General features: G+C 49.0%; 1 protein-coding gene across 1 annotated transcript in view; it reads right to left on the bottom strand.

Annotated features, from left to right (window-relative positions):
- Nucleotides 1–15,236: 15,236 nt before the first annotated feature.
- The window catches only part of LOC136620584 (cytochrome P450 2K6-like), a 63,813-nt gene continuing 53,088 nt past the window's right edge, over nt 15,237–25,961 (bottom strand). Inside the window, exons 8-9 of the mRNA XM_066595448.1 lie at nt 17,596–17,737; nt 15,237–15,447 (exon numbers count right to left, since the gene is read on the bottom strand). Coding sequence (XP_066451545.1) covers nt 15,266–15,447; nt 17,596–17,737 — 324 coding nt within the window. The 3' untranslated portion in view covers nt 15,237–15,265. The remainder of the gene's footprint in view (nt 15,448–17,595; nt 17,738–25,961) is intronic.

Below are 25,961 nucleotides of genomic sequence, written 5' to 3'. Positions count from 1 at the left end.
ATTATTGGACCACTCTCCACAATTCCTCACTGCTGCCTGCAGACACTCATTATTGTACCGCTGTCCATCATGCTTCAATGCAGCCTGCAGACACTCATTATTGTACCTCTCTCCACCATGCTTCACTGCTGCCTGCAGACCCTCATTATTGTACCCCTCTCCACCATACCTCACTGCTGCCTGCAGACACTCATTATTGTACTGCTCTCCATCATGCGTCACTTCTGCCTGCATACACATTATTGTACCACTCTCCACTATGCTTCACTGCTGCCTGCAGACACTGATTATTGTACCGTTCTCCACCATACTTCACTGCTGTTTGCAGACGCTCATTATTGTACCACTCTCCCCCATGCTTCACTGCTACCTGCAGACACTCATTGTGCAACTCTCCAGCATGCTTCACTGCTGTTGCAGACACTTATTATTGTACCACTCTCCACCATGCTTCACTGCTGCCTGCAGACACTCATTATTGTACCACTCACTTCCATGCTTCACTGCTACCTGCAGACACTCATTGTACTGCTCTTCACCATGCTTTACCACTGTCTGCAGACACTCATTATTATACTGCTCTCCACCATGCTTCACTGCTGCCTGCAGACACTCATTATTGTACCACTCTCTAGCCCTTCTATGAACAAACTGCCTACTGTTACAGCCAAATATTTAACATTTTGTCTCATCAGTCCAGAGCAACTACTGTAATTTTTTTGTTTCAAAATTCCTTTCATGCAAATTATCTGTTGTACACTTTGTCCTTATTGATAAAGTTGTTGAGAGGCATGCCTTGTCTGTGGTTACGCGTGTTGCCATGATGAAGTCTATTGGTGTGGCACACGCTATCCTCCTGCCCTCTCTCCTAGCTAGTGGAACGCAAGTCTTCGTTCAACAAGGAGGTGCATCATGAAATCATGAAGTCCCACAACTCTCTGGTGGCCCCATTATTATATATAATTGCTTCCTCTGTAAATATCTCTTCCCCTTTATGCTTGATAAAGGCGCAATATAGGTGTAAAACACACCCCATCAGATTAGTTGTCTTATATCTTATCTGTCTCTCTATATGAATTAAAATCAAACTATTGACTACTGAATCCTGTTCTGATGTGCCTAGTAAGGGGGCTGGGGGGATTTTTGATTTGGCCTCCTGCCCCCTCTTCTTCATGTAAATGACGTATACTCATTTTCTACCCACTCTTTTTGTTAAGAATTTTTGTTTTCTGCTTTACATACCAATCTTTTTTCACATTTTGCGTCTCTCTGCTGCTCTCCTGTTTATCTGGATGCCCTGTGGGACAGAAGAAGTGTTGGTTCCTTACTGCTTACCAGGACTACAGGTGTTAGTAACTGGCCTTTAGCCCAGGGCCCTCCCGCTTGCACCAGGGTGAGTATCTTCTGAGGGGCTGTCTTGCTCACTCAAATGATAGCTTTGGCTGATGCAGTAAGATGGCGTACAGGTTAGAGAGCCTCCGCAAAACCTGTGGAGGATGTGGGAGTCAAGAACACAGATTCCTTATAACATACAGGAGGGGTGTCTGTTGCAACTGACTATATTGGGTGCCAAATAGAGATGAGTGAGCACGCTTTTTTCGAGTAACTGCATACTCGTCCGATAAAATTCGGGAGGGGGGGGGGCGTTGGGGGGCATCAGGCAACCCCCACCGCCCCAAAATTTTCTCGGACGAGTATGCAGTTACTCGAAAAAAGTGATGCTCGCTTGAGTAACTGTCTTAACAGAGCGTGCTCGCTCATCTCTAGTGCCAAAGTACCAGTATCAGTTCTTTCTCAACCTTGGCTACATGTCACCTTGGAGATACAGCAGCACCACGACCAAATCCCTTATGGGAGAGCAAAGAATCTGCAAATATGCTGCATGCTCTAAAGAGGGATCCGGACAGAGGGATCCATATAGTCACAATCCATATATTAAACTTGAAGAGCAGCAGCTAAGGTACTAAGTGCAGGCAATACTCAAACGGGGATCATCAAATGGACCCTTTATTTTGAACACGAACTTCACTGCATAGAAACGTTTCAACTGTATGAGCAGTCTTTGTCAAGCAATGTCAGAAAGCTGCTGGCAAGGCAAATAAGATCATGGGGTGCATCAAAAGAGGTCTAAGGGCAAATGATGAGAACATTGTTCTTCCTCTATACAAGTCACTGGTCAGACCAAACATGGAGTATTGTGAACAGTTTTGAGCACTGGTACTCTAATAGGACACAGCAGAGTCTGAGTGGGTTCAAAGGCGAGCAACAAATGAATAAATGGAATGGGCAGACTATAATACCCAGAAAGGTCATCAAAATTGGGTTTATTAAGTTTAGAAAAAAAAGACGGCTGAGGTACGACCTAATAACTATGACTAAATATATCAGGGGACAATACAGGGATCTCTCCCATCATCTGTTTATACCCAGGACTATGACTCTAACGAGTGGGCGCCCTCTATGTCTAGAGGAAAGAAGGTTTCTACACCGATGTAGAAAGGGGTTCTTTACTGTAAGAGCTGTGAGATTATGGAACTCTCTGCTGAGCATGTGGTGATAGTGAATTCACTAAAAGAGAGGCCAGAACTGAGGCCTGCAGGGCTGTAAGGGGAGGCAGACATGACAGGTTTAACGGGGAGGGAAAGGGTTAAGGATTTTAAAGTAAAGGCATGATGGGTAAAAAGGAGGAGGGGTGAGGGGGATTCTGAAGTAGAAAGTGCTCGAAAACAGGGGGGAGGAGCCAGTCCGGGAGCAGAGGAAGAAGAAGGACCTGGAGCTGAACGGAGAAGAGTGAAGACCGAAGAAACCTAAAGAAAAGTTGAAAAGAGCGACTGGGAGAAGACTGTTAAAAGAGGAACCAGAGGCAGAAGGCGAGAGGGAGAAGACCTGAGGGAGAAGATTGGAAGGAAGAACCCGAAGAGGACTGTTATCTGAGGAAGATGGAGGCTTGGATGGAAAGGATCCGGGCGGGAGCGGAGGAAAGAGGCATCGGGTGGCTGGAGAGGCTGGCACTGGACGGAGAGGAAGCAGCAGCGGTTGGTCTGGTAAGAGAGCGGGGGCCACGTCGGGCGCGTGCACCGGAGAGGCTTAGCCCCGAGCACACCCCTGTGTGCAGCCGATGCACAAGGAGCCCAGCAATGGTCCCTCCGGTCAGGCTTTCCCTCGCAATGGCAAACGGGGGGGGGGGGGGGGGGGGGGCGGGCTAGGAGGAATCCGGCCCTGTGGCGCTGCGTGCAGCTCTGGGTCCCGTGCTGGGAGGGGGCGGGACCTAATGTGGCACTGTCTGCATCCAGAGCTGGGAGGGGGGGGGGCTGCTCCAGCACAGCAGAGCGCAGGGAGGAGCGCCCCTGCCACAGCACAACCAGGGAAGGATTGGAAGGTGGCTACCGCAGGCCCAGAGCTGCAGGTGAGGAGCAGTGTGGGCACCGCGAGGGAGAAAGGCAAGGGGCCAGAGAGGAGGGTGGGCAGAACAAAGGGGGGGACAGCGAGAGGCTGGTCCAGGAGGAGATAACAGCGATGTCTTTATAAGTTCCAGCGAGGCGGCTGTGCGCACTGCAGAGAGGCGGCAGTCTGTGGAGGAGACAGCGGGATCGAGCGAAAAGTGGACGGATCCAAGGACGAGATGTCAGGAAGACGGATTGGCGACTGGTGGGCCCACATCACCTATGCAGCCCGGTAAGTCACCAACTTTATCAAGTACCTTTAATGTAGTTAGCAGATCTTTGCCCGCCAAGGAAAATGTAAGGGAAGGGGATTTTGGCGACGGAGTGTCGGGAACCCGTGGGGGTAATAGCGATGTGAGGACACTGGTAGGATGCATGCTAGAATTTTTATGGAGACAGGAAATAGGGCCTGCTCCTATGCCTGTTTCGGTGTATAATATGCCCGCTAGTGCGTCATCCGGCCACGAGAACTCAGTAGTGGGAGGCTCTGCCGGGGAAACTGGGGCAGAACAGACAATGGGGATAGTGGGTGTTGGCCCAGGACTGTTACCATTAGCGGCATGGACCAGCTCGTTGCCAGCTTCATCCAGCAGGGTTAGTACTCTAGGCGGAAGCTCGGCAGGGGCAGAGGAGTCGGCATCCGAGTGAAAGTAGCAGTGCAAACAGAGAAGGATAGAGATGGGGTTAGGTTAGATGACAGGGAAAAAGTTTGAGGGGCCCTTGGGGGCCCACTTAAAGAAGGAGGTTTTAAAAAAAAATAAAATATGGAGGGATGAATATGTGGAAATATTGTCCCTCCTACCTCTGGAAATGTTCAATTTAGATAAAGGGAAAAGAACGGAGTACAAGAAAGAGGAAGAGGATAAGCACAAATGGCGTCTGATTCCTCAGACGTTTACCAACCGGTTGCAGGCGTTTGCCAATTTTGCAAGCGTAATTGGTGAAAGGGCGCTGGAAAAACTGCTCTGGTCTCTTTTGTTACTTGGATTCGATAGGTAAGGCGTATCGGGTGTATGGAAGGCAAACCTGGCGGCGATATGATGAGCAGTTCAGGCAGGGAAAAGCGATAAGGCCTTCAATCCAATGGGATCAGAAGGACATAGGCTTATGGTTAAGGGTCATGGCGCCAGTGCGTTACGGGCAGTCTTTTCATGGGGGAGCCAGGCCATCGGGCCCGGACTCTACCACTCATGGAGGAAACCAAAGTGGACAGTCAGGGAGTAATAGAATTGGTTTGTGTTGGCAATTCAATGAGGGCCAACGCAAATCTGGGGCGGGTTGCAGATTCAAACATATCTGCTCCCATTGCAGTGCAGGGTCGCACGGAGCATCTAAATGCTTCAAGAAGGGAAAAGGAAAACCCCAGGGGGAGTTGAAAAGAGGGTCGACGCCAGTGAGACTGGCAGGGACGGTCCCGTTTCTAAATAGATTCCATGATCGGGAAAAAAGCCAAGTTATTATGGGAAGGTTTTCGGGACGGTTTTTCATATTCCGCCTCCGTCGCATAGGGTTCTGTTTTCGACAAGGAACTTGCTGTCGGCTTTGAGGAATCCGAAAGTGGTATCAGAAAAACTGGCCAAGGAAGGTAGTTTGGGCAGAATGGCAGGTCCTTTCCAGGAGCCTCCTTTGCTGGAATTTGTGGTGCCCCCACTGGGGGTAGTCCCGAAGAGGGACCTGAACAAGTATCAGTTATTCACCGTCTATCTTATCCAAAAGGGGCGTCAATAAATGATGGTATAGACCCCGAGCTTTGTTTGGTGGTGTACACTCTGTTTGACGCGGCGGTACGTTGGGTTAGTAAGTATGGACAGGGGGCTTTGTTAGTGAAGGCTGACATTGAGTCAGCATTTCGCCTATTGCCAGTGGCCCTGGACAGTATTCGATTATTGGACTGCTTTTGGGAGGGGAAGTACTTGGATGACAGGTGGCTGCCTATGGGATGCTAAATCTCATGTACATATTTTGAAGCCTAAAGCACATTTTGGAATGGGTAGTGAGGGACGCAGCAGATGCGCAGTCAGACATTCACTACCTTGATGATTTCCCGTGTTATGACCCGGGAGTCGCCAATGTGTGCGACTTTGTTGGGAACGTTACAGTGGGTCGCACATCACTTCGGTGTGCCATTGGCTCCTGATAAGACTGAGGGACATACGACTTGTTTACAATTTTGGGGAATCACCATTGACACTAAGGCAATGGTGTGTCAGTTACCAGAGGACAAGTTGCAGGATTTAAAAATGAGGTGGAGAGGGCCCGTGGTTTGCAAAGAATCACTTGAAGGGGTTCCAGTCATTAGTGGGCAAGCAAAACTTTGCTTGCAGGATAATGCCTATGGGGCGAGTTTTTGTGTCGAAGAATGGCGTCGGCTACAGCGGGGGTTCGGGCCCCGCATCACTTTATAAGGCTTGGGAGAAGCCTCAAGGGGGACTTCGCAGTTTGGTCTTCATTTCTGAAGAAATATAATGGGAGGTCGATTATTATATCGGAAGTAAGTGAGAACGTCGACTGAGAGCTTTTCACGGATGCGGCGGGGAGCGCAGGTTTCGGTGCATATTGCCAAGGGCAATGGTGTGCTGGGATATTGCCAGAGAATTGGAAGACAGAGGGTTTGACAAAAAAATTGTTTCCAATAGTAGTGGCTATCGGGATATGGGGCACTCGTCTTTAGAACAAGAAGGTGAGCTTCCATTGCGACAATATGGGGGTGGTGCAGGTCATTAATTCCTTGACCGCATCTCCCCCCCCCCCCCAGTGGTGAATCTGTTACGCCACTTGGTATTGGAGGGTTTGACCTTAAATATCTGGCTAGTGGCGGTGCACGTCACAGGGGTGAAAAAACTCAATTGCGGATGCTCCCTCTCGGTTTCAGTGGGAGCGATGCAGGACGTTGGCCCCCGGAGGGAGAAGAACAAGGGATGATGTGCCCATCTCAGCTTTGGAGTGTGGCAAGCGAGCAGTGGGGCACCCAATTGAGAGGTCACTGGTTCGGGGGATGAGGGCTGCTTATGTTGCGGCATGGCAGGAGTGAGAGCATTGGTTGGGACAATTTAGAATCGGCGAGTTAGAAGAGGATAAGGTGGGGGCGCTGTTGAATTGGTTGGGGAAGGTAGAGCGGGAAAAAGACTTCAGTTTCGCAGGCAAACTAAGAGGGTTGGGGGATATAACTAAGAATTTTCTAGTCAAGCAAGCGATAAAAGGGATTAAGAAAGGGAGAGGGAGGATTGATTCACGTAGACCAATCTTATTTGAGCTATTGGAAAAAATGGGTTGGGTTAGAACAGATTTGTGGAAAGGTATTTGAGAGGTTATTATTTAAGTTGGCTTTTTCGTTAGCCTTTTTTGGGACGTTAAGGAGGGGAAGTTAGTTTCGCCCAGTAAAGACGTTGGGGGTGGTTTACAAGTAGGAGATGCTAGGAAGGTTGGGGGAAAGTTAGAATTGGTGATTCGCCGATCTAAAACCGATCAGGCGGGTCGGGGACAAATAGTCAAGTTGGGTGGGCTTCAGAGGGCAGTAATGGGCCCTGTGATTTCGTGGGAAGATTATATTAGGGTAGCTATGGGGAGAGCAGGCCCTTTGCTCCAGCATGAGAATGGACAGTTTTTATCATGATTTCAGTTTGCAGTGGTCATTAAGAAGGTGCTGACAAAGTTAGGTTGGACTGTTCACAACTTGGTACGCATTCGTTGAGAGTTGGGGCTGCTACAGAAGCGATGGTGCAAGGGTTGTCGGGTGAGTCGGTTAAGAAGCTAGGTAGATGGCAATCAGGGCGGTACTAATTATATGTGCCTACTGAGCTCCTTAGGGAGTATGTTGAAGTGTTAAAAGGGGTATTGTTCAATATTTTTCCTTTATTGCAGGTCTATAATCGGCGTTAGTGTGGATCATGGGGCACTCATATGTTTAATGGGGGGCGGAGAGAGCTAGCGTTAGGTGGGATGGGAGGCAGTTGAGGTTTCCAAGGTGCGAGGCAGTGTTGTGATGGATGGGGATAAGGGGGGATGTCTTGGTGCAAAGTGCTGCACGGATTTGATAAAATGGTTAGCTTGGACATGGTCCCGGATATCATTGTTTTACACGCTGGGGGTAAGGATTTGGGGAAGAGGCCTTTCAGGGACCTGTCCAGAGATATCAGGTATGATATATTGAGACTGTTAGCGTCCCATCAAAAAATGGATGTGGTCGGGTACGATATAGTTCCCAGGAAAATTTGGAAGTTCGTTCGTTCGGCGAAAGGTTTGGATAAGGTGAGAATAAAACTCAATAGAGAGGTCTCACATTTTGTTAGCAGAAACGGGGAGTGCAGTGCGGCACAAAGACTTGAAGGCTGGCACGGGGAACTACTGGAGACCAGATGGAGTCCACCGGAATGAGATTGGGTTGGATTTGTCCTTGGAGGCTATACAGGAGGGAATAGAGCGCACCTTAGTTTTGTGGAGGGCGGCGCAGGCTTGAGGTTTCAAGCCGTGCTGGCTGTGGCGGTTAGGGAGGTGTCCTTGGAGTCAACATAAAACTGTGATGGGGGGGAAGGCAGGGGCAAGATAGTTACCCCCCCCCCCCCCCCCGGTTCTGATTAAGTAGTTGGTGGGTCTGTCGCCTCTTGGCTTTGACAGGGGGGTTCCCTGCAAAGATGGTTGATATGGCTAGCCTGGGTATGGCTAGATAGCCTTAGGGTCGGGAGGTAGGCGACTTGAGGCGAAGTGGTGAGTCTCCTGAGTCAGGTGATTAGAGACAGGAGGCGTGGTTTTGGAAAACAGGGTCTCCCGAGTCGGGCTTTATGAGATGGGAGACAGTTACACCTATTTTTCCTTGGATGGTGAGGCGACAGATAGTTTCTTTTTGGGGCTCCAAGGATCTCTCCTAAAATAGTTTCAGAATAGGGTTGAAAGTATATTTATGTTTATTGTCATGCTTATAATAAATTGGCTGCTGTGGCCAAAATTAATCCAAAGGAGAAATTGTCAGTGGTTATTTAAGATAAGATGCTAGGTTCAAAAGGTTGCAGCAGACAACTCCGTTATACCAGATCAAGAGAGGCCGGAACTGAGGCCTGCAGGGCTGTAAGGGGAGACAGACATGACAGGGTTAACAAGGAGGGAAAGGGTTAAGGATTTTAAAGTAAAGGGAGGAGGGGTGAGGGGGATTCTGAAGTAGAAAGTGCTCGTAAACAGGGGGAGGCGCCAGTCCGGGAGCAGAGGAAGAAGAAGAAGGACCTGGAGCTGAACAGAGAAGAGTAATAGTTGAAATGTATGGATATATGTCTTTTTTTCGCCTTACAAAGAACAAGACACCCTAGCCTGTTAAAACATATGAATTATGATAGCTATGGTTAGTTCCAACTCGCTTCTGGTGGAAAAAGTTGACACTTAAATATAGTTTGAAATGAGGTCCATGTAAGAAATGTGCCATAGTTCCACCCCATTCTTGCTCATGTTGTTCTGGATTAATAACCACGTCGTTCCCCACCAATCATGGCATCTGGGGCCAGACTTTCAGTTGAGCACAGCTGAATGCATCGGCAAACCGTTATGCAAACTACTGTGCCTACAATATGTCATATAAATGTATCCCACAATGGTCATAGCACTTAAAGGGGTTGTCCCGCGCCAAAACATTTTTTTTTTTTTTTTGCACAGACCCCCAGTTACTCCACAGTAATACAGTATCCATGTGTTATTTAAAAAAAAAATTCTCTTACCTGCATCCCCGTTCTGCAACTTTGAAAATTCTTCTGTCCAAGGTGGCGCCGCTGGTCTTCTCCCACGGTGCACCGCGGGTCTTCTCCCATGGTGCACCGTGATGTTCTTCTGCAGTCTGTGCTCCACTGCCGATTCCAGCCACCTCATTGGCTGATAGGTACCACGTGACGGAGCTACGCGATGATGCGGAGAAGAGGACGGCCGAGGGAGGAGCCAGGACGCAGCTTGTGAGCCCGGACCATCCAGAAGATGAATCGTCTCTGCGCAAGCGCGACTGATCCAGCGACCAGAGGAGAAGTTTGGTCGGCGCCATGGAAACGGGGACACCAGCACAGGTGGGGGGGGGGACCCCCTGTAGGTAAGTAAATAACTTCTGTATGGCCAATATTTAATGCACGATGTAAATTACAAAGTGCATTTATATGGCCATACAGAAGTGTTTAACTTCACTTGCTTTCCGGGACAACCCCTTTAAAGGAATAGTATTAGAGATGAGCGAGCACCAAAATGCTCGGGTGCTTGTTACTCGGGATGAAAATTTTGCGATGCTCGAGGGTTCGTTTCGAACAACGAACCCCATTGAAGTCAATGGGCGACCCGAGCATTTTTGTATATCGCCGATGCTCGCTAAGGTTTCCATTTGTGAAAATCTGGGCAATTCAAGAAAGTGATGGGAACGACACAGCAACGGATAGGGCAGGCGAGGGGCTACATGTTGGGCTGCATCTCAAGTTCCCAGGTCCCACTATTAAGCCACAATAGCGGCAAGAGTGCCCCCCCCTCCCAACAATTTTTACTTCTGAAAAGCCCTCATTAGCAATGCATACCTTAGCTAAGCCCCACACTACCTCCAACAAAGCACAATCACTGCCTGCATGACACTCCGCTGCCACTTCTCCTGGGTTGCATGCTGCCCAACCCCCCCCCCCTGCACGACCCAGTGTCCACAGCACACACCAAAATGTCCCTGCGCAGCCTTCAGCTGCCCTCATGCCACGCCACACTCATGTCTATTTATAAGTGCGTCTGCCATGAGGAGGAACCGCAGGCACACAATGCAGAGGGTTGGCATGGCTAGGCAGCGACCCTCTTTAAAAAGGGGCGGGGCGATAGCCCACAATGCTGTACAGAAGCAATGAGAAATATAATCCTGTGCCACCGCCATCAGGAGCTGCACACGTGGGCATAGCAATGGGGAACCTATGTGCCACACACTATTCATTCTGTCAAGGTGTCTGTATACCCCAGTCAGACCGCGGTTACTTATAAATAGTCACAGGCAGGTACAACTGGGAATCCCCAACTCCGCAATGGGAATTCCGTGTGCACCCACAGCATGGGTGGCTCCCTGGAACCCACCAGCTGTACATAAATGTATCCCATTGCAGTGCTCTGGACAGCAGAGCTAACGACAGATTAAATGCAGGTGGGCTTTGGCCCACACTGCATGCCCCAACCTGACCGGGCTTTTTAATTCATAGACACAGACAGGTACAACTCCCTATTGTGAAGTCTCTGTGGACCGACAGCATGGGTGGGTGCCAGGAAGCCACCGGCGGCACATATTTCTATCCCATAGCATTGCCCATCACAGCTGAGGTAATGTCATGTTTAATGCAGGTGGGCTTCGGCCCACAGTGCATGCCCCAGTCAGACTGGGGTTCTTTAGAAGTGGACACATCTAGTTACAACTCCGTGTGGACCGACAGCATGGGTGGCTCCCTGGAACCCACCGGCAGTACATAAACATATCTCATTGCAGTGCCCAACACAGCTGATGTAACGTCAGCTGTAATGCAGGTGGGCAAAAAATTAATTGGATTACACTGTAGGCGAGGGCCCCAAAAAATTGGTGTACCAACAGTACTAATGTACCTCAGAAAAATTGCCCCTGGCCAACCAAGAGGGCAGGTGAAAGCCATTAATCGCTTTGGTTAATGTGGCTTAATTAGTAACTAGGCCTGGAGGCAGCCCAGTTAAAATAAAAAGTGGTTCAGGTGCAAGTTTCAACGCTTTAATGAGCATTGAAATGTATAAAAATTGTTTACAAAAATTATATGACTGAGCCTTGTGGGCCTAAGAAAAATTGCCCGTTCGGCGTGATTATGTGAGGTTTCAGGAGGAGGAGCAGGAGGAGGAGGAATATTATACACAAATTGATGAAGCAAAAATGTCCCCGTTTTTGATGGTGAGAGAGAACGATGCTTTCGTCCGCGGGTGCAGCCTACGTATTGCTTAGGTTTCGCTGCTGTCCGCTGGTGGAGAAGAGAAGTCTGGGGAAATCCAGGCTTTGTTCATCTTGATGAGTGTAAGCCTGTCGGCACTGTCGGTTGACAGGCGGGTACGCTTATCCGTGATGATTCCCCCAGCCGCACTAAACACACTCTCTGACAAGACGCTAGCCGCAGGACAAGCAAGCACCTCAAGGGCATACAGGGCTAGTTCAGGCAACGTGTCCAGCTTCGACACGCAGTAGTTGTAGGGGGCAGAGGCGTCACCGAGGACGGTCGTGCGATTGGCTACGTACTCCCTCACCATCCTTTTACAGTTCTCCTGCCAACTCAGCCTTGACTGGGGAGTGGTGACACAGTCTTGCTGGGGAGCCATGAAGCTGGCAAAGGCCTTGGAGAATGTTCCCCTGCCTGCGCTGTACATGCTGCCTGATCTCTGCGCCTCCCCTGCTACCTGGCCCTCGGAACTGCGCCTTCTGCCACTAGCGCTGTCGGATGGGAAGTTTACCATCAGTTTGTCCACCAGCGCCCTGTGGTATAGCATCATTCTGGAACCCCTTTCCTCTTCGGGAATGAGAGTGGAAAGGTTCTCCTTATACCGTTGGTCAGGCAGTGTGTACACCCAGTAATCTGTAGTGGCCAGAATGCGTGTAACGCGAGGGTCACGAGAAAGGCATCCTAACATGAAGTCAGTCATGTGTGCCAGGGTACCTGTACGCAACAAATGGCTGTCCTCACTAGGAAGATCACATCCAGGATCCTCCTCCTCAGGCCATACACGCTGAAAGGATGACAGGCAAGCAGCATGGGTACCCTCAGCAGTTGGCCAAGCTGTCTCTTCCCCCTCCTCCTCATGCTCCTCCCCCTCCTCAATGCGCTGAGATATAGACATGAGGGTGCTCTGACTATCCAGTGACATACTGTCTTCCCACGCCTCCGTTTCCGAGTGCAAAGCGTCTGCCTTTATGCTTTGCAGGGAACTTCACAAGAGGCATAGCAGAGGAATGGTGACACTAATGATTGCAGCATCGCCGCTCACCATCTGGGTAGACTCCTCAAAGTTTCCAAGGACCTGGTAGATGTCTGCCAACCAGGCCCACTCTTCTGTAAAGAATTGAGGAGGCTGACTCCTACTACGCCGTCCATGTTGGAGTTGGTATTCCACTATAGCTCTACGCTGCTCATAGAGCCTGGCCAACATGTGGAGCGTAGAGTTCCACCGTGTGGGCACGTCGCACAGCAGTTGGTGCACTGGCAGATTAAACCGATGTTGCAGGGTCCGAGGGTGTCAGCGTCCGTCTTGGAGTTGCGGAAATGTGCGCTGACCCGGCGCACCTTTCCGAGCAGGTATGACAAGTGTGGGTAGCTTTTCAGAAAGCGCTGAACCACCAAATTTATGGCATGGCACGTGCGTGAGGCTGCCGAGCTGCAGAGCCGCCACCAGGTTACGGCCGTTGTCACACACGACCATGCCTGGTTGGAGGCTCAGTGGCGCAAGCCAGCGGTCGGTCTGCTCTGTCAGACCCTGCAGCAGTTCGTGGGGCGTGTGCCTCTTCTCTCCTAAGCTGAGTAGTTTCAGCACGGCCTGCTGACGCTTGCCCACCGCTGTGCTGCCACGCCGCGCGACACCGACTGCTGGCGACGTGCTGCTGCTGCTGACACATCTTGATTGCAAGACAGAGGTTGCGTTGGAGGAGGAGGAGGAGGAGGAGGGTGGTTTAGTGGAGGAAGCATACACCGCCGCAGATACCAGCACCGAGCTGGGGCCCGCAATTCTGGGGGTGGGTAGGACGTGAGCGGTCCCAGGCTCTGACTCTGTCCCAGCCTCCACTAAATTCACCCAATGTGCTGTCAGGGAGATATAGTGGCCCTGCCCGCCTGTGCTTGTCCACGTGTCCGTTGTTAAGTGGACCTTGCCAGTAACCGTGTTGGTGAGGGCACGTACAATGTTGCGGGAGATGTGATCGTGCAGGGCTGGGATGACACATCGGGAAAAGTAGTGGCAACTGGGAACCGAGTAGCGCGAGGCCGCCGCCGCCATCATGCTTTTGAAAGCCTCCGTTTCCACAAGCCTATACGGCAACATCTCCAGGCTGATCAATTTGGCAATGTGCACGTTTAACGCTTGAGCATGCGGGTGCGTGGCGGCGTACTTGCGCTCAAACAGTGGCGCTAGCGACGTCTGGACGCTGCGCTGAGAGACATTGCTGGATGGGGCCGAGGACAGCGGAGGTGAGGGTGTGGGTCAGGCCAGGAGACGGTTGTGCCTGTGCCCTGAGAGGGGGGTTGGATCTCAGTGGCAGGTTGGGGCACAGGGGGGGAGGCAGTGGTGCAAACCGGAGGTGGTGAACGGCCTTCGTCCCACCTTGTGGGGTGCTTGGCCATCATCTGCCTGCGCATGCTGGTGGTGGTGGCTCCCCGGCTGATCTTGGCGCGACAAAGGTTGTATACCACTGTTCGTCGGTCGTCAGGCGTCTGTGAAAAACTGCCACACCGTAGAGCACCTTGACCTCTGCAGGGTGGCATGGTGCGATGGGGCGCTTTGGGAAACAGTTAGTGGATTATTCGGTCTGGCCCTGCCTCTACCCCTGGGCACCGCACTGGCTCGGCCTGTGCCCACACCCTGACTTGGGCGTCCGCGTCCTCGCCCGCGTCCTCTAGGCCTACCCCTACCCCTCAGCATGCTGTATTACCAGTAGTGCAGAAACAGAACGCTGTAATTAAATGTGCCACTTATTGGCCTGTGGTTGGAGGCTGACTTCGCTTACGGAACGTACAGCAGAGCCAGGAAATAATTTTGCGCAAGCCTGCTGTAACACTTAGCTGGCTGTGTATGAATTAGGAGGACAACTACACCCAGCACAGACCCAGTACACTGAGGACAGTCACAGGCAGCCCAAATAGATTTTTTTTCCCAAATGTTTTTGGAAAGGCCCACTGCCTATATTCAATAAATATATGTCTTCTGTCCCTGCCTCACCACCACTACTGGCCCTGGAGTATGTATAATTACTGCAGGGCGCAATGCTCTGCACGGGCGATATAGAAAAAAAAAAAAGTGCAACACTGCAAAAAGCAGCCTCCACACTACTGCACACGGTTAGATGTGGCCCTAAGAAGGACAGTTGGGGTTCTTGAAGCCTAAAATACTCCTAACACTCTCCCTATAACAACTCCAGCAAGACAGCACTTTCCCTGAACTATGTCAGAATGCATCTGTGGCGAGCCGCGGGAGGGGCCGATTTATATACTCGAGTGACACCTGATCTCGCCAGCCACTCACTGCAGGGGGGGTAGTATAGGGCTTGACCATCGCAGGGGGAAGTTGTAATGCCTTCCCTGTCTTTCTATTGGCCAGAAAAGCGCGCTAACGTCTCACAGATGAAAGTGAAAGTAACTCGAACATCGCGTGGTACTCGTCACGAGTAACAAGCATCTCGAACACGCTAATACTCGAACGAGTATCAAGCTCGGACGAGTACGTTCGCTCATCTCTACTGCAAACCACTACTGTACTGTTTCTACATTATGGTTGATGCAATCGCAAACAAACACTCACATTTGGAAATACATTTGTGTGGGCCCCCAGAATGCATGTGGGTTAAAATATATTACTCCAATTTTTGTGTGTAAACAGTACACAAAGCAAAGTTTTTCATCCCCCTTACATATTTTCCCTTACTATGATCGATGTATAGTGGTGGTGTTGATGGGGTGACTTTTTTGGATATTGAATCACCTTCACTCACACTGCATACCTTGGTATAAGAATATAGTAACAAGATGACACAATTTAGACTTGAGTTTCACAAAAGCAAAATAATATTTTTATTTCAGGCTCAGATTTACTATTTGACTGCTGAATAAATCTTGAGGTGGCATTTTGGACCCTTAAATCCGGGGCACACAGCAGATTTTCTGAGCTACAGGTGAAATGGTAAATCCAAGTGCAGGTTTAACAAAGAAGTCGGTCATCTCTGTCGAAGATTGAAAGGAAAATTTTTGCATGAGGCTGGTGAAGAACAGGAACAACTCCATCCTTGCGAGTTTTTCCCCAGCGCAAGCTCTTCTCCCTAGAGTGGATTACACAAAAAGAGAGATCTTCATATAAAATAGCTCCACTAATATTTTTGGATTTTCTTCTACTTTATAGTTTGCTTCTACTTTGTGTAATGGTTTTGCAGTTCAATTAATCTGCATATTCTGCCTGGCAACTGTAGCAGGATTTGGTCCAGGCAAAACTAGGTAGATTCCAAGTTTTACTAGGCTGGAGAAGTTGGGAATGATTGGGAAATTTTGGAAACATTCACTACACATGTGAATCTGAGAACTGGGTAACCCTAGAGAAAAAAAGAAAGTATATATGAGGGGAGGATACAGATTGTAAGGAAAGGCAGACAGCCCTAGGGTAAACCAGAGGCAAGAGAATAGCCTAATGGTCATACCCTCTCAAACAGAAAACAATAAATTGTACCTATGACCCGAAGGCTGCAAGTTCAATCCCCACTGGATTCAGGTAGCCGGCTCAAGGTTGACTCATCCTTCTGAGGTCGGTAAAATGAGAACCCAGTTTGGTGGGGGTAATAAGCAATAATTACCTGAAAGCGCTGTGGAATAAGTTGGTGCTGTACAAATACCAATATTTCTTTATTTATCTAACTAACACCCTGTGCATTTCAATATTGGCTGCCTGCAGTTATCTTGTTTATCTGAGGACAACATGCTGTGTGAATATGATAATGGCTATAAATGACTGTCCTTTCTGCTTTCCTAGAAAACTCATTATCAAGCTTGTTGCATAGCACCTCTATTAACTCTATTGTATCATACTCTTTAAGGCTGCATTCCCACGAACGTATGTCGGCTCAGTTTTCATGCCAAGCCGATATACGTTGTCCTCATGTGCAGGGGGGGGGGGAGGAGCCAGGAGCAGGAACTGAAGGGAGGATTTCATGACTTGAGGGATGCCCAGGCCTAGTTTTAGTTTGCCAGGCAGTTTAGGGGGTTAAATGTAGATATATGGATTTAGGACCTAGCATGTTGGTTTGCACATAGTCAATAGAGGAAATGTTAGCCAGGAGTACTGAGTCTCCGACCCGATTGGTAAGTATAGTAGGTGGGCTCCGAGGGGGAAGCATATGGTAAAAAGGAGGGATCCTCTGGGTGGCAGCTAACAAAGTAGAGCACCCTATTCTCTTAAGGCGTTTTTATAGAAAGGGTTGCACGGTTACCAGCTATCCCCCAAAAGCTCCAATTGTGCTAAAACAAAAGCAGCTGTACTTACCCATCAATTGAGCACTGCAGCCTCACTGTCCTCCTAGTGTTTGTTGTGGAATATCATGCCACCAAATATCACCTGACTGCTGCAGCCAATCAGAAACCGCAGCATCACAGCACATTCTTTGGGTTTTATGATGCCAGGAGTTGGGATCTGTGATGGTACAACCTCTGGTAGGCTACAGTGGTCAAATTATATCTGGTGACATCATCTTCCACAACAAACACTAGTAGGATGGCAGCGCTGCAGTGCTGGATTACTGCAGAGGAGGATGGGCAAGTACAGCAGCTTTTATTCTTTTTAAACAGCTGGAGCTATAGGAGAAATGCTTTCCAGTAACCAACTGGACAACCGCTTTAATTTATTTACAGGATAGAGTTCTCATGATAGCTAGCAAGAATGGGATATTTGCAGGAGATACTTTTTGTGGAGAATGGGGGCACCCTCTAGGTTATATATTTATTTGGAGAAGTTCTTGGACTGTGTCCCTATTTTGATGAAATCTTAGCAAGATGGTAAATTTGGGCAACAGTCAGCTGGAGGCACTGTGTGACTAAAGATTGGACATTGATGATGTTGCAAGTTACAATTATGGTATCCCTTCAAAGACCCTGTACCATTTATCATACACTGTCTATTCTATACTGTTATATTTACCATGTAAATATGATATGATAAATATTTGTTTAATAAAAAGGCTACTGTGGCCAATGTATCCAAATGTCATGGCAATTGTCTTTTTTAGAGATCATTGGATTTTTGGGGTTATCTAAGGTGTTAATGGACCTATTAAAATGAACAACCCTTTTAAAGAGTCATCCTATCTACTAAGATCCACACTGCAGTGATTCTTCTTGATGACCGATTTTGATGTGACCATGGAAGGCCCAATAGATGTAGGCTACTCAGACTCCCAATGTTAAAAGTATGAAATGTAGGTTACCTGCCGAAAAGGGCATAAAAGCGGACTTCTTGACAAACTGTCCCTCTGGATCAAGGAAATGCTCAGGGTGGAAGGATTCTGGTTTCTCAAACTGTGTTCTGTCATGTAAAACCGACTCCAGAAGGGGAATGATGTATGTGCCCTAAAAAATATATAAAAATTTCAACCAGTCTCAAAAATATATCATGCAAATATAAATTTTTGATCTTTGAATTATAATTAATGCAAATTATCCTGACTGCAATTAGTCTCAAGATCGACCAGTAAGAACATGTAGAAGTCAAAGATTCTTGAAAGGGTTGTCCTAGAATCAGGTTTTATCACTTAACCACAAAATACAGTAGGTGATGGAATTCTGATCCAAGGGAGTCCTACAGCTGAGACTTCCACCAATCCCAAGAACAGGGATGAGCAGCTTGGTTGGACCAGTACCCAGGCATGTGCTGCACTGCTCCATGCATTTCAATAGGGCTGCCAGAAATAGCCAAGAACTTGTACTCAGCTATCTCTGACAATCCCATTGAAAATTGATGAAGCGGCACCACACATTCAAGCTTCTACTCACTATAAGAGGGTGCATCGAGAGAGAAAACATACACGGACTCCTGTTCTTATGATTGGCAGGGGTCTCGGTTGTGTGACCCCTTGTCAATTAGAGTTCTATCGCCTATCTGCGGGGAAAACCCCTTTAAACACCTTTGACTTCTCCATTTTCCTATCAGTTCCTGGGATTAGTGACTGTCTCGGTGGTGAGATACACACTAGAGATGAGCGAACGTACTCATCCGAGCTTGATACTCGTTCGAGTATTAGCGTGTTCGAGATGCTCGTTACTCGTGACGAGTACCACGCGATGTTCGAGTTACTTTCACTTTCATCTCTGAGACGTTAGTGCGCTTTTCTGGCCAATAGAAAGACAGGAAAGGCATTACAACTTCCCCCTGTGACGTTCAAGCCCTATACCACCCCCCTGCAGTGAGTGGCTCGCGAGATCAGGTGTCACCCGAGTATAAAAATTGGCCCCTCCCGCGGCTCGCCACAGATGCATTCTGACATAGTTCAGGGAAAGTGCTGTCTTGGTGGAGCTGCTATAGGGAGAGCGTTAGGAGTATTTTAGGCTTCAAGAACCCCAACGGTCCTTCTTAGGGCCACATCTAACCGTGTGCAGTACTGTGGAGGCTGCTTTTTGCAGTGTTGCACTTTTTTTTTTTTTTTTGGTATATCGGCCGTGCAGAGCATTGCGCCCTGCAGTAATACTCCAGGGCCAGAAGTGGTGGTTAGGCAGGGACAGAAGACATATTGTGAGGCAGGGACAAAAGACATTTATTGAATATAGGCAGTGGGCCTTTGCAAAAACATTTGGGGAAAAAAATCTATTTGGGCTGCCTGTGACTGTCCTCAGTGTTCTGGGTCTCTGCTGGGTGTAGTAGTCCTCCTAATTCATACGCAGCCAGCTAAGTGTTACAGCAGGCTTGCGCAAAATTATTTCCTGGCTCTGTGTTGGCTGTTAAATCACAGCTGTATTCCAGTCCACAGTGCAACACTCTGCAGTTATTTGACATACTCCAGGGCCAGTAGCGGTGACGCAGAGAGAGAAGAGATATATTTATTGAATATAGGCAGTGGGCCCTTCCAAAAACATTTGGGGAAAAAAATCTATTTGGGCTGCCTGTGACTGTCCTCAGTGTTCTGGGTCTGTGCTGGATGTAGTAGTCCTCCTAATTCATACGCAGCCAGCTAAGTGTTACAGCAGGCTTGCGCAAAATTATTTCCTGGCGTTCCGTAAGCGAAGTCAGCCTCCAACCACAGGCCAATAAGCGGCACATTTAATTACAGCGTTCTGTTTCTGCACTACTGGTAATACACCATGCTGAGGGGTAGGGGTAGTCCTATAGGACGTGGACGCGGGCGAGGACGCGGAGGCCCAAGTCAGGGTGTGGGCACAGGCCGAGCCAGTGCGGTGGCCAGGGGTAGAGGCAGGGCCAGACCGAATAATCCACCAACTGTTTCCCAAAGCGCCCCCTCACGCCATGCCACCCTGCAGAGGTCAAGGTGCTCAACGGTGTGGCAGTTTTTCACAGAGACGCCTGACGACCAACGAACAGTGGTGTGCAACCTTTGCCGCGCCAAGATCAGCTGGGGAGCCACCACCACCATGCGCAGGCATATGATGGCCAAGCACCCCACAAGGTGGGACGAAGGCCATTCACCACCTCCGGTTTGCACCACTGCCTCTCCCCCTGTGCCCCAACCTGCCACTGAGATCCAACCCCCCTCTGAGGACACAGGCACTACCGTCTCCTGGCCTGCACCCACACCCTCACCTCCGCTGTCCTCGGCCCCATCCAGCAATGTCTCTCAGCGCAGCGTCCAGACGTCGCTAGCACCACTGTTTGAGCGCGAGCGCAAGTACGCCGCCACGCACCCGCACGCTCAAGCGTTAAACGTGCACATTGCCAAATTGATCAGCCTGGAGATGTTGCCGTATAGGCTTGTGGAAACGGAGGCTTTCAAAAGCATGATGGCGGCGGCGGCCCCGCGCTCCTCGGTTCCCAGTCGTCACTACTTTTCCTGATGTGCCGTCCCAGCCCTGCACGACCACGTCTCCCGCAACATTGTACGCGCCCTCACCAACACTGTTACTGCCAAGGTCCACTTAACAACAGACACGTGGACAAGCACAGGCGGGCAGGGCCACTATATCTCCCTGACGGCACATTGGGTGAATTTAGTGGAGGCTGGGACAGAGTCAGAGCCTGGGACCGCTCACGTCCTACCCACCCACAGAATTGCGGGCCCCAGTTCGGTGGTGGTATCTGCGGCGGTGTATGCTTCCTCCACTAAACCACCCTCCTCCTACGCAACTTCTGTCTCGCAATCAAGACGTGTCAGCAGCAGCACGTCGCCAGCAGTCGGTGTCACGCGGCATGGCAGCACAGCGGTGGGCAAGCGTCAGCAGGCCGTGCTGAAACTACTCAGCTTAGGAGAGAAGAGGCAGATGGCCCACGAACTGCTGCAGGCTCTGACAGAGCAGACTGACCGCTGGCTTTCGCCGCTGAGCCTCCAACCGGGCATGGTCGTGTGTGACAACGGCCGTAACCTGGTGGCGCATCTGCAGCTCGGCAGCCTCACGCACGTGCCATGCCTGGCCCATGTCTTTAATTTGGGGGTTCAGCGCTTTCTGAAAAGCTACCCACACTTGTCATACCTGCTCGGAAAGGTGCGCCGGGTCAGCGCACATTTCCGCAACTCCAAGACGGACGCTGCCACCCTGCGGACCCTGCAACATCGGTTTCATCTGCCAGTGCACCGCTTGCTGTGCGACGTGCCCACACAGTGGAACTCTACGCTCCACATGTTGGCCAGGCTCTATGAGCAGCGTAGAGCTATAGTGGAATACCAACTCCAACATGGGCGGCGCAGTGGGAGTCAGCCTCCTCAATTCTTTACAGAAGAGTGGGCCTGGTTGGCAGCCATCTGCCAGGTCCTTGGAAACTTTGAGGAGTCTACCCAGATGCTGAGCGGGGATGCTGCAATCATTAGCGTCACCATTCCTCTGCTATGCCTCTTGAGAAGTTCCCTGCAAAGCATAAAGGCAGACACTTTACACTCTGAAACGGAGGCGGGGGAAGACAGTATGTCGCTGGCTAGTCAGAGCACCCTCATGTCTATATCTCAGCGCGTTGAGGAGGAGGAGGAGGGGGAGGGGCATGAGGAGGAGGGGGAAGAGACAGCTTGGCCCACTGCTGAGGGTACACATGCTGCTTGCTTGTCATCCTTTCAGCGTGTATGGCCAGAGGAGGAGGAGGAGGATCCTGAAAGTGATCTTCCTAGTGAGGACAGCCATGTGTTGCGTACAGGTACCCTGGCACACATGGCTGACTTCATGTTAGGATGCCTTTCTCGGGACCCTCGCATTACACGCATTCTGGCCACTACGGATTACTGGGTGTACACACTGCTCGACCCACGGTATAAGGAGAACCTTTCCACTCTCATTCCCGAAGAGGAAAGGGGTTCGAGAATGATGCTATACCACAGGGCGCTGGTGGACAAACTGATGGTAAACTTCCCATCCGACAGCGCTAGTGGCCGAAGGCGCAGTTCCGAGGGCCAGGTAGCAGGGGAGGCGCAGAGATCAGGCAGCATGTACAGTGCAGGCAGGGGAACATTCTCCAAGGCCTTTGCCAGCTTTCTGGCTCCCCAGCAAGACTGTGTCACCGGTCCCCAGTCGAGGCTGAGTTGGCGGGAGCACTGTAAAAGGATGGTGAGGGAGTACGTAACTGATCGCACGACCGTCCTCGGTGACGCCTCTGCCCCCTACAACTACTGGGTGTCGAAGCTGGACACATGGCCTGAACTCGCGCTGTATGCCCTGGTGGTGCTTGCTTGTCCTGCGGCTAGCGTCTTGTCAGAGAGTGTGTTTAATGCGGCTGGGGGAATCATCACGGATAAGCGTACCCACCTGTCAACCGACAGTGCCGACAGGCTTACACTCATCAAGATGAACAAAGCCTGGATTTCCCCAGACTTCTCTTCTTCACCAGCGGACAGCAGCGATACCTAAGCAATACGTAGGCTGCACCCGCGGATGAAAGCATCGTTCTCTATCACCATCAAAAACGGGGTCCTTTTTGCTTCATCAATCTGTGTATAATATTCCTCCTCCTCCTCCTCCTCCTCCTCCTCCTGAAACCTCACGTAATCACGCCGAACGGGCAATTTTTTTTTAGGCCCACAAGGCTCAGTCATATAATTTTTCTAAACACTTTTTATACGTTTCAATGCTCATTAAAGCGTTGAAACTTTCACCTGAACCAATTTTTATTTTAACTGGGCTGCCTCCAGGCCTAGTTACCAATTAAGCCATATTAACCAAAGCGATTAATGGGTTTCACCTGCCCTCTTGGTTGGGCATGGCCAATTTTTCTGAGGTACATTAGTACTGTTGGTACACCAATTTTTGGGGGCCCTCGCCTACAGTGTAATCAAATTAATTTTTAGCCCACCTGCATTACAGCTGACATTACATCAGCTGTGTTGGGCACTGCAATGGGATATATTTATGTACCGCCGGTGGCTTCCTGGCACCCACCCATGCTGTCGGTCCACACGGAGTTGTAACTGTATGTGTCCACTTCTAAAGAACCCCAGTCTGACTGGGGCATGCAGTGTGGGCCGAAGCCCACCTGCATTAAGCATGACATTACCTCAGCTGTGTTGGGCACTGCAATTGGATATATTTATGTACCGCCGGTGGCTTCCTGGCACCCACCCATGCTGTCGGTCCACACTGAGTTGTAACTGCATGTGTCCACTTCTAAAGAACCCCAGTCTGACTGGGGCATACTGTTTGGGCCGAAGCCCACCTGCATTAAGCACGACATTACCTCAGCTGTGATGGGCAATGCAATGGGATACATTTATGTACCGCCGATGGGTTCCAGGGAGCCACCCATGCTGTGGGTGCACACGGAATTCCCATTGCGGAGTTGTACCTGCCTGTGACTATTTATAAGTAACCGCGGTCTGACTGGGGCATGCAGACACCTTGACAGAATGAATAGTGTGTGGCACATAGGTTCCCCATTGCTATGCCCACGTGTGCAGCGCCAGATGGAGGTGGCACAGGATTGGATTTCTCATTGCTTCTGTACAGCATTGTGGGCTATCATCCTGCCCCTTTTAAAGAGGGTCGCTGCCTAGCCATGCCAACCCTCTGCAGTGTGTGCCTGCGGTTCCTTCTCATGGCAGACGCACTTATAAATAGACATGAGTGTGGCGTGGCATGATGGCAGCTGAAGGCTGGGCAGGGACAGTTTGGTGTGCGCTGTGGACATTGGGTCGTGCGGGGGGGGGGGGGGGTTGGTTAGCATGTAACCCAGGAGAAGTGGCAGCGGAGTGTCATGCAGGCAGTGATTGTGCTTTGTTGGAGGTAGCGTGGTGCTTAGCTAAGGTATGCATTGCTAATGAGGGCTTTTCAGAAGTAAAAATTGTTGGGAGGGGGGGGCCCACTCTTGCCGCTATTGTGGCTTAATAGTGGGACCTGGGAACTTGAGATGCAGCCCAACATGTAGCCCCTCGCCTGCCCGATCCGTTGCTGTGTCGTTCCCATCACTTTCTTGAATTGCCCCGATTTTCACAAATGAAAACCTTAGCGAGCATCGGCGATATACAAAAATGCTCGGGTCGCCCATTGACTTCAATGGGGTTCGTTACTCGAAACGAACCCTCGAGCATCGCGATAATTTCGTCCCGAGTAACGAGCACCCAAGCATTTTGGTGCTCGCTCATCTCTAATACACACCCCATCAAATTTTTAGCATCCATCTTGTAGAGAGGTAATAAAACATGCTACTGGGACAATCCGTTTAACATGTTAATGTCTAAACTTTTTTTTTTTAATGCACTCAATTTTTCTAATTTTTGCTTCTCCACATTTTAACAACCATAACTTTTCAATACTTCATTATCCATTAAATTAATTGGTCGGGTTATTAAGTTAATTCTTTGCAATCCAATTTTGGATTCAAGGTTTCCTAGGGGCCTCTCTTTCTGCTATTTTACAATGGCGCCATCTGCCGGCTAGAGCCAGTACTGCAGTACGTGACATGCTGGAGAGGCCCCCGACAACAGAGTGGCCAGTAATATACAGTAAGAATACCCTGTAGGATGTCCACTGCTCAAAGCAATATAGCCCAGATGATTTCAGGGCTATGCATCACTATGGGAGCTGCAGAGCACAATGCCACAAGCTGTGGCATTGTGCCCTGCCTGCATAGACCCACAGACAACCAGTGCAGAACTTTGAAAAAGAGAAGCAGGAAGATATTCTCGATCTGCCGGCAATCTCCCGGTTTTGAATTCAAACTCCTGCATTGGTTTGTTTACAGGTTGCCATAGAGACCATCGGCTTGTCAGAAGCAAGCCGATGGTCTCTGTGGCAGGGAGAGCTGGTGCTTGGCTGTCAGTGGACAGCCAGGCACCAGCTCTTACAGCAGAGATCAGAGAAAACTTCCAATCTCTGCTGTGTTAACACTTTAAATGTTGCAGTCTATGTGACTGCAGCATGTAAAGGGCTGTCACCATCGGACCCCCGGAATGTGATCAGGGGGTCTTGATGGGTCTCTGTGGAAGTCCCCTAAAGGGATTAAAACAAAAAAAGTTAAATAATTATTTAAAAAAATAAACAAATACATGTGTCTCCCTTTACTTTGTAAAAAATTAAAAATAAAATTACACATGTGGTATCTTTGCGTTATAATGACCGAGAGAAGAAAGTTAGTACATTATTTAACCCCTTATTGACACGGCCCTTTTTTTTCTTGTTTCCCCTATTTCTTGTTTTCCTCCCCCCGTTTAAAAAATCATAACTCCTTTATTTATCCATCGACGTCGCTGTATGAGGGCTTGTTTTTTGCGGGACGAGTTGTATTTTTCAATGGTGCTATTTAAAGTACCATATAATGTACTGAAAAACTTTCACAAAATCTAAGTAGAGTAAAATGAAAAAAAAACAAAAAACATTACGCCAACTTTCAGGTTGTTTTGTTTCTACGGCACACAAACTGCAACAAAAATGACCTGATAACTTTATTCTATGGGTCAGTATGATTACTACGATCCCAAACTTGTATAGTTTTTTTTGTTGTAGTACTTGTATTTTTTTTCAAAGACATTTAATTTTTTTAAATTATGTTCTCCTGCATTTTCTGCGCGCAATAACTTATTTTTCCATCGAGATACTTGAGCAAGTGGTCATTTTTTGCAAGATGTACTGTAGTTTACGTTAGTGCTAATTCAGAAAACATACGACTTTTTGACACTTTTTGATTGCATTTTTTCTGGGAGACAGTGTGACTGAAAAAGTGCATTTGTGGCGTGCTTTATTTTTTTTTCGGACCACGTTCACCATGTGGGGTAAATAATGTACTACTTTGATAGATCGGACATTTCCGGAAGCGGTGATACCAAATCTGTATTTTTCGTTTATGATTTAGATTTTTTTTATTATAGATATGGCAAAAGGAGGGTGATTTAAAAAAAAAAAAAAGTAATAAAAGTTTAAGTGTGAAAAAGTCGTGAAAAGCAAAAACTATTACAATTTGGTATTGGCATAATCGTACTGGCCTGTAGAATTACTTTAATACATTATCTATTCTGCTCAGAGAATGCAGTGAAAATAAAAATAAAAAACATGCCAGAATTACAGATTTTGTTAATTTGCCACTAGAAAAAAATGGAATAAAAACCGATCAAAATTCTACATGTTCCAAAAAATTTGATAAAGACAGACTAGAGTTCATCCCGCAAAAAACAAGGCCTTCTAGAGCTTTGGCAATGCAAAATAAAATTAATACGGCTCT

The sequence above is a fragment of the Eleutherodactylus coqui genome, chromosome 1 (genome assembly GCF_035609145.1).
Source record: "Eleutherodactylus coqui strain aEleCoq1 chromosome 1, aEleCoq1.hap1, whole genome shotgun sequence".
In the NCBI taxonomy this organism is placed as follows: Eukaryota; Metazoa; Chordata; class Amphibia; order Anura; family Eleutherodactylidae; genus Eleutherodactylus; species Eleutherodactylus coqui.
This window is presented reverse-complemented; position numbering and strand designations above follow the sequence as displayed.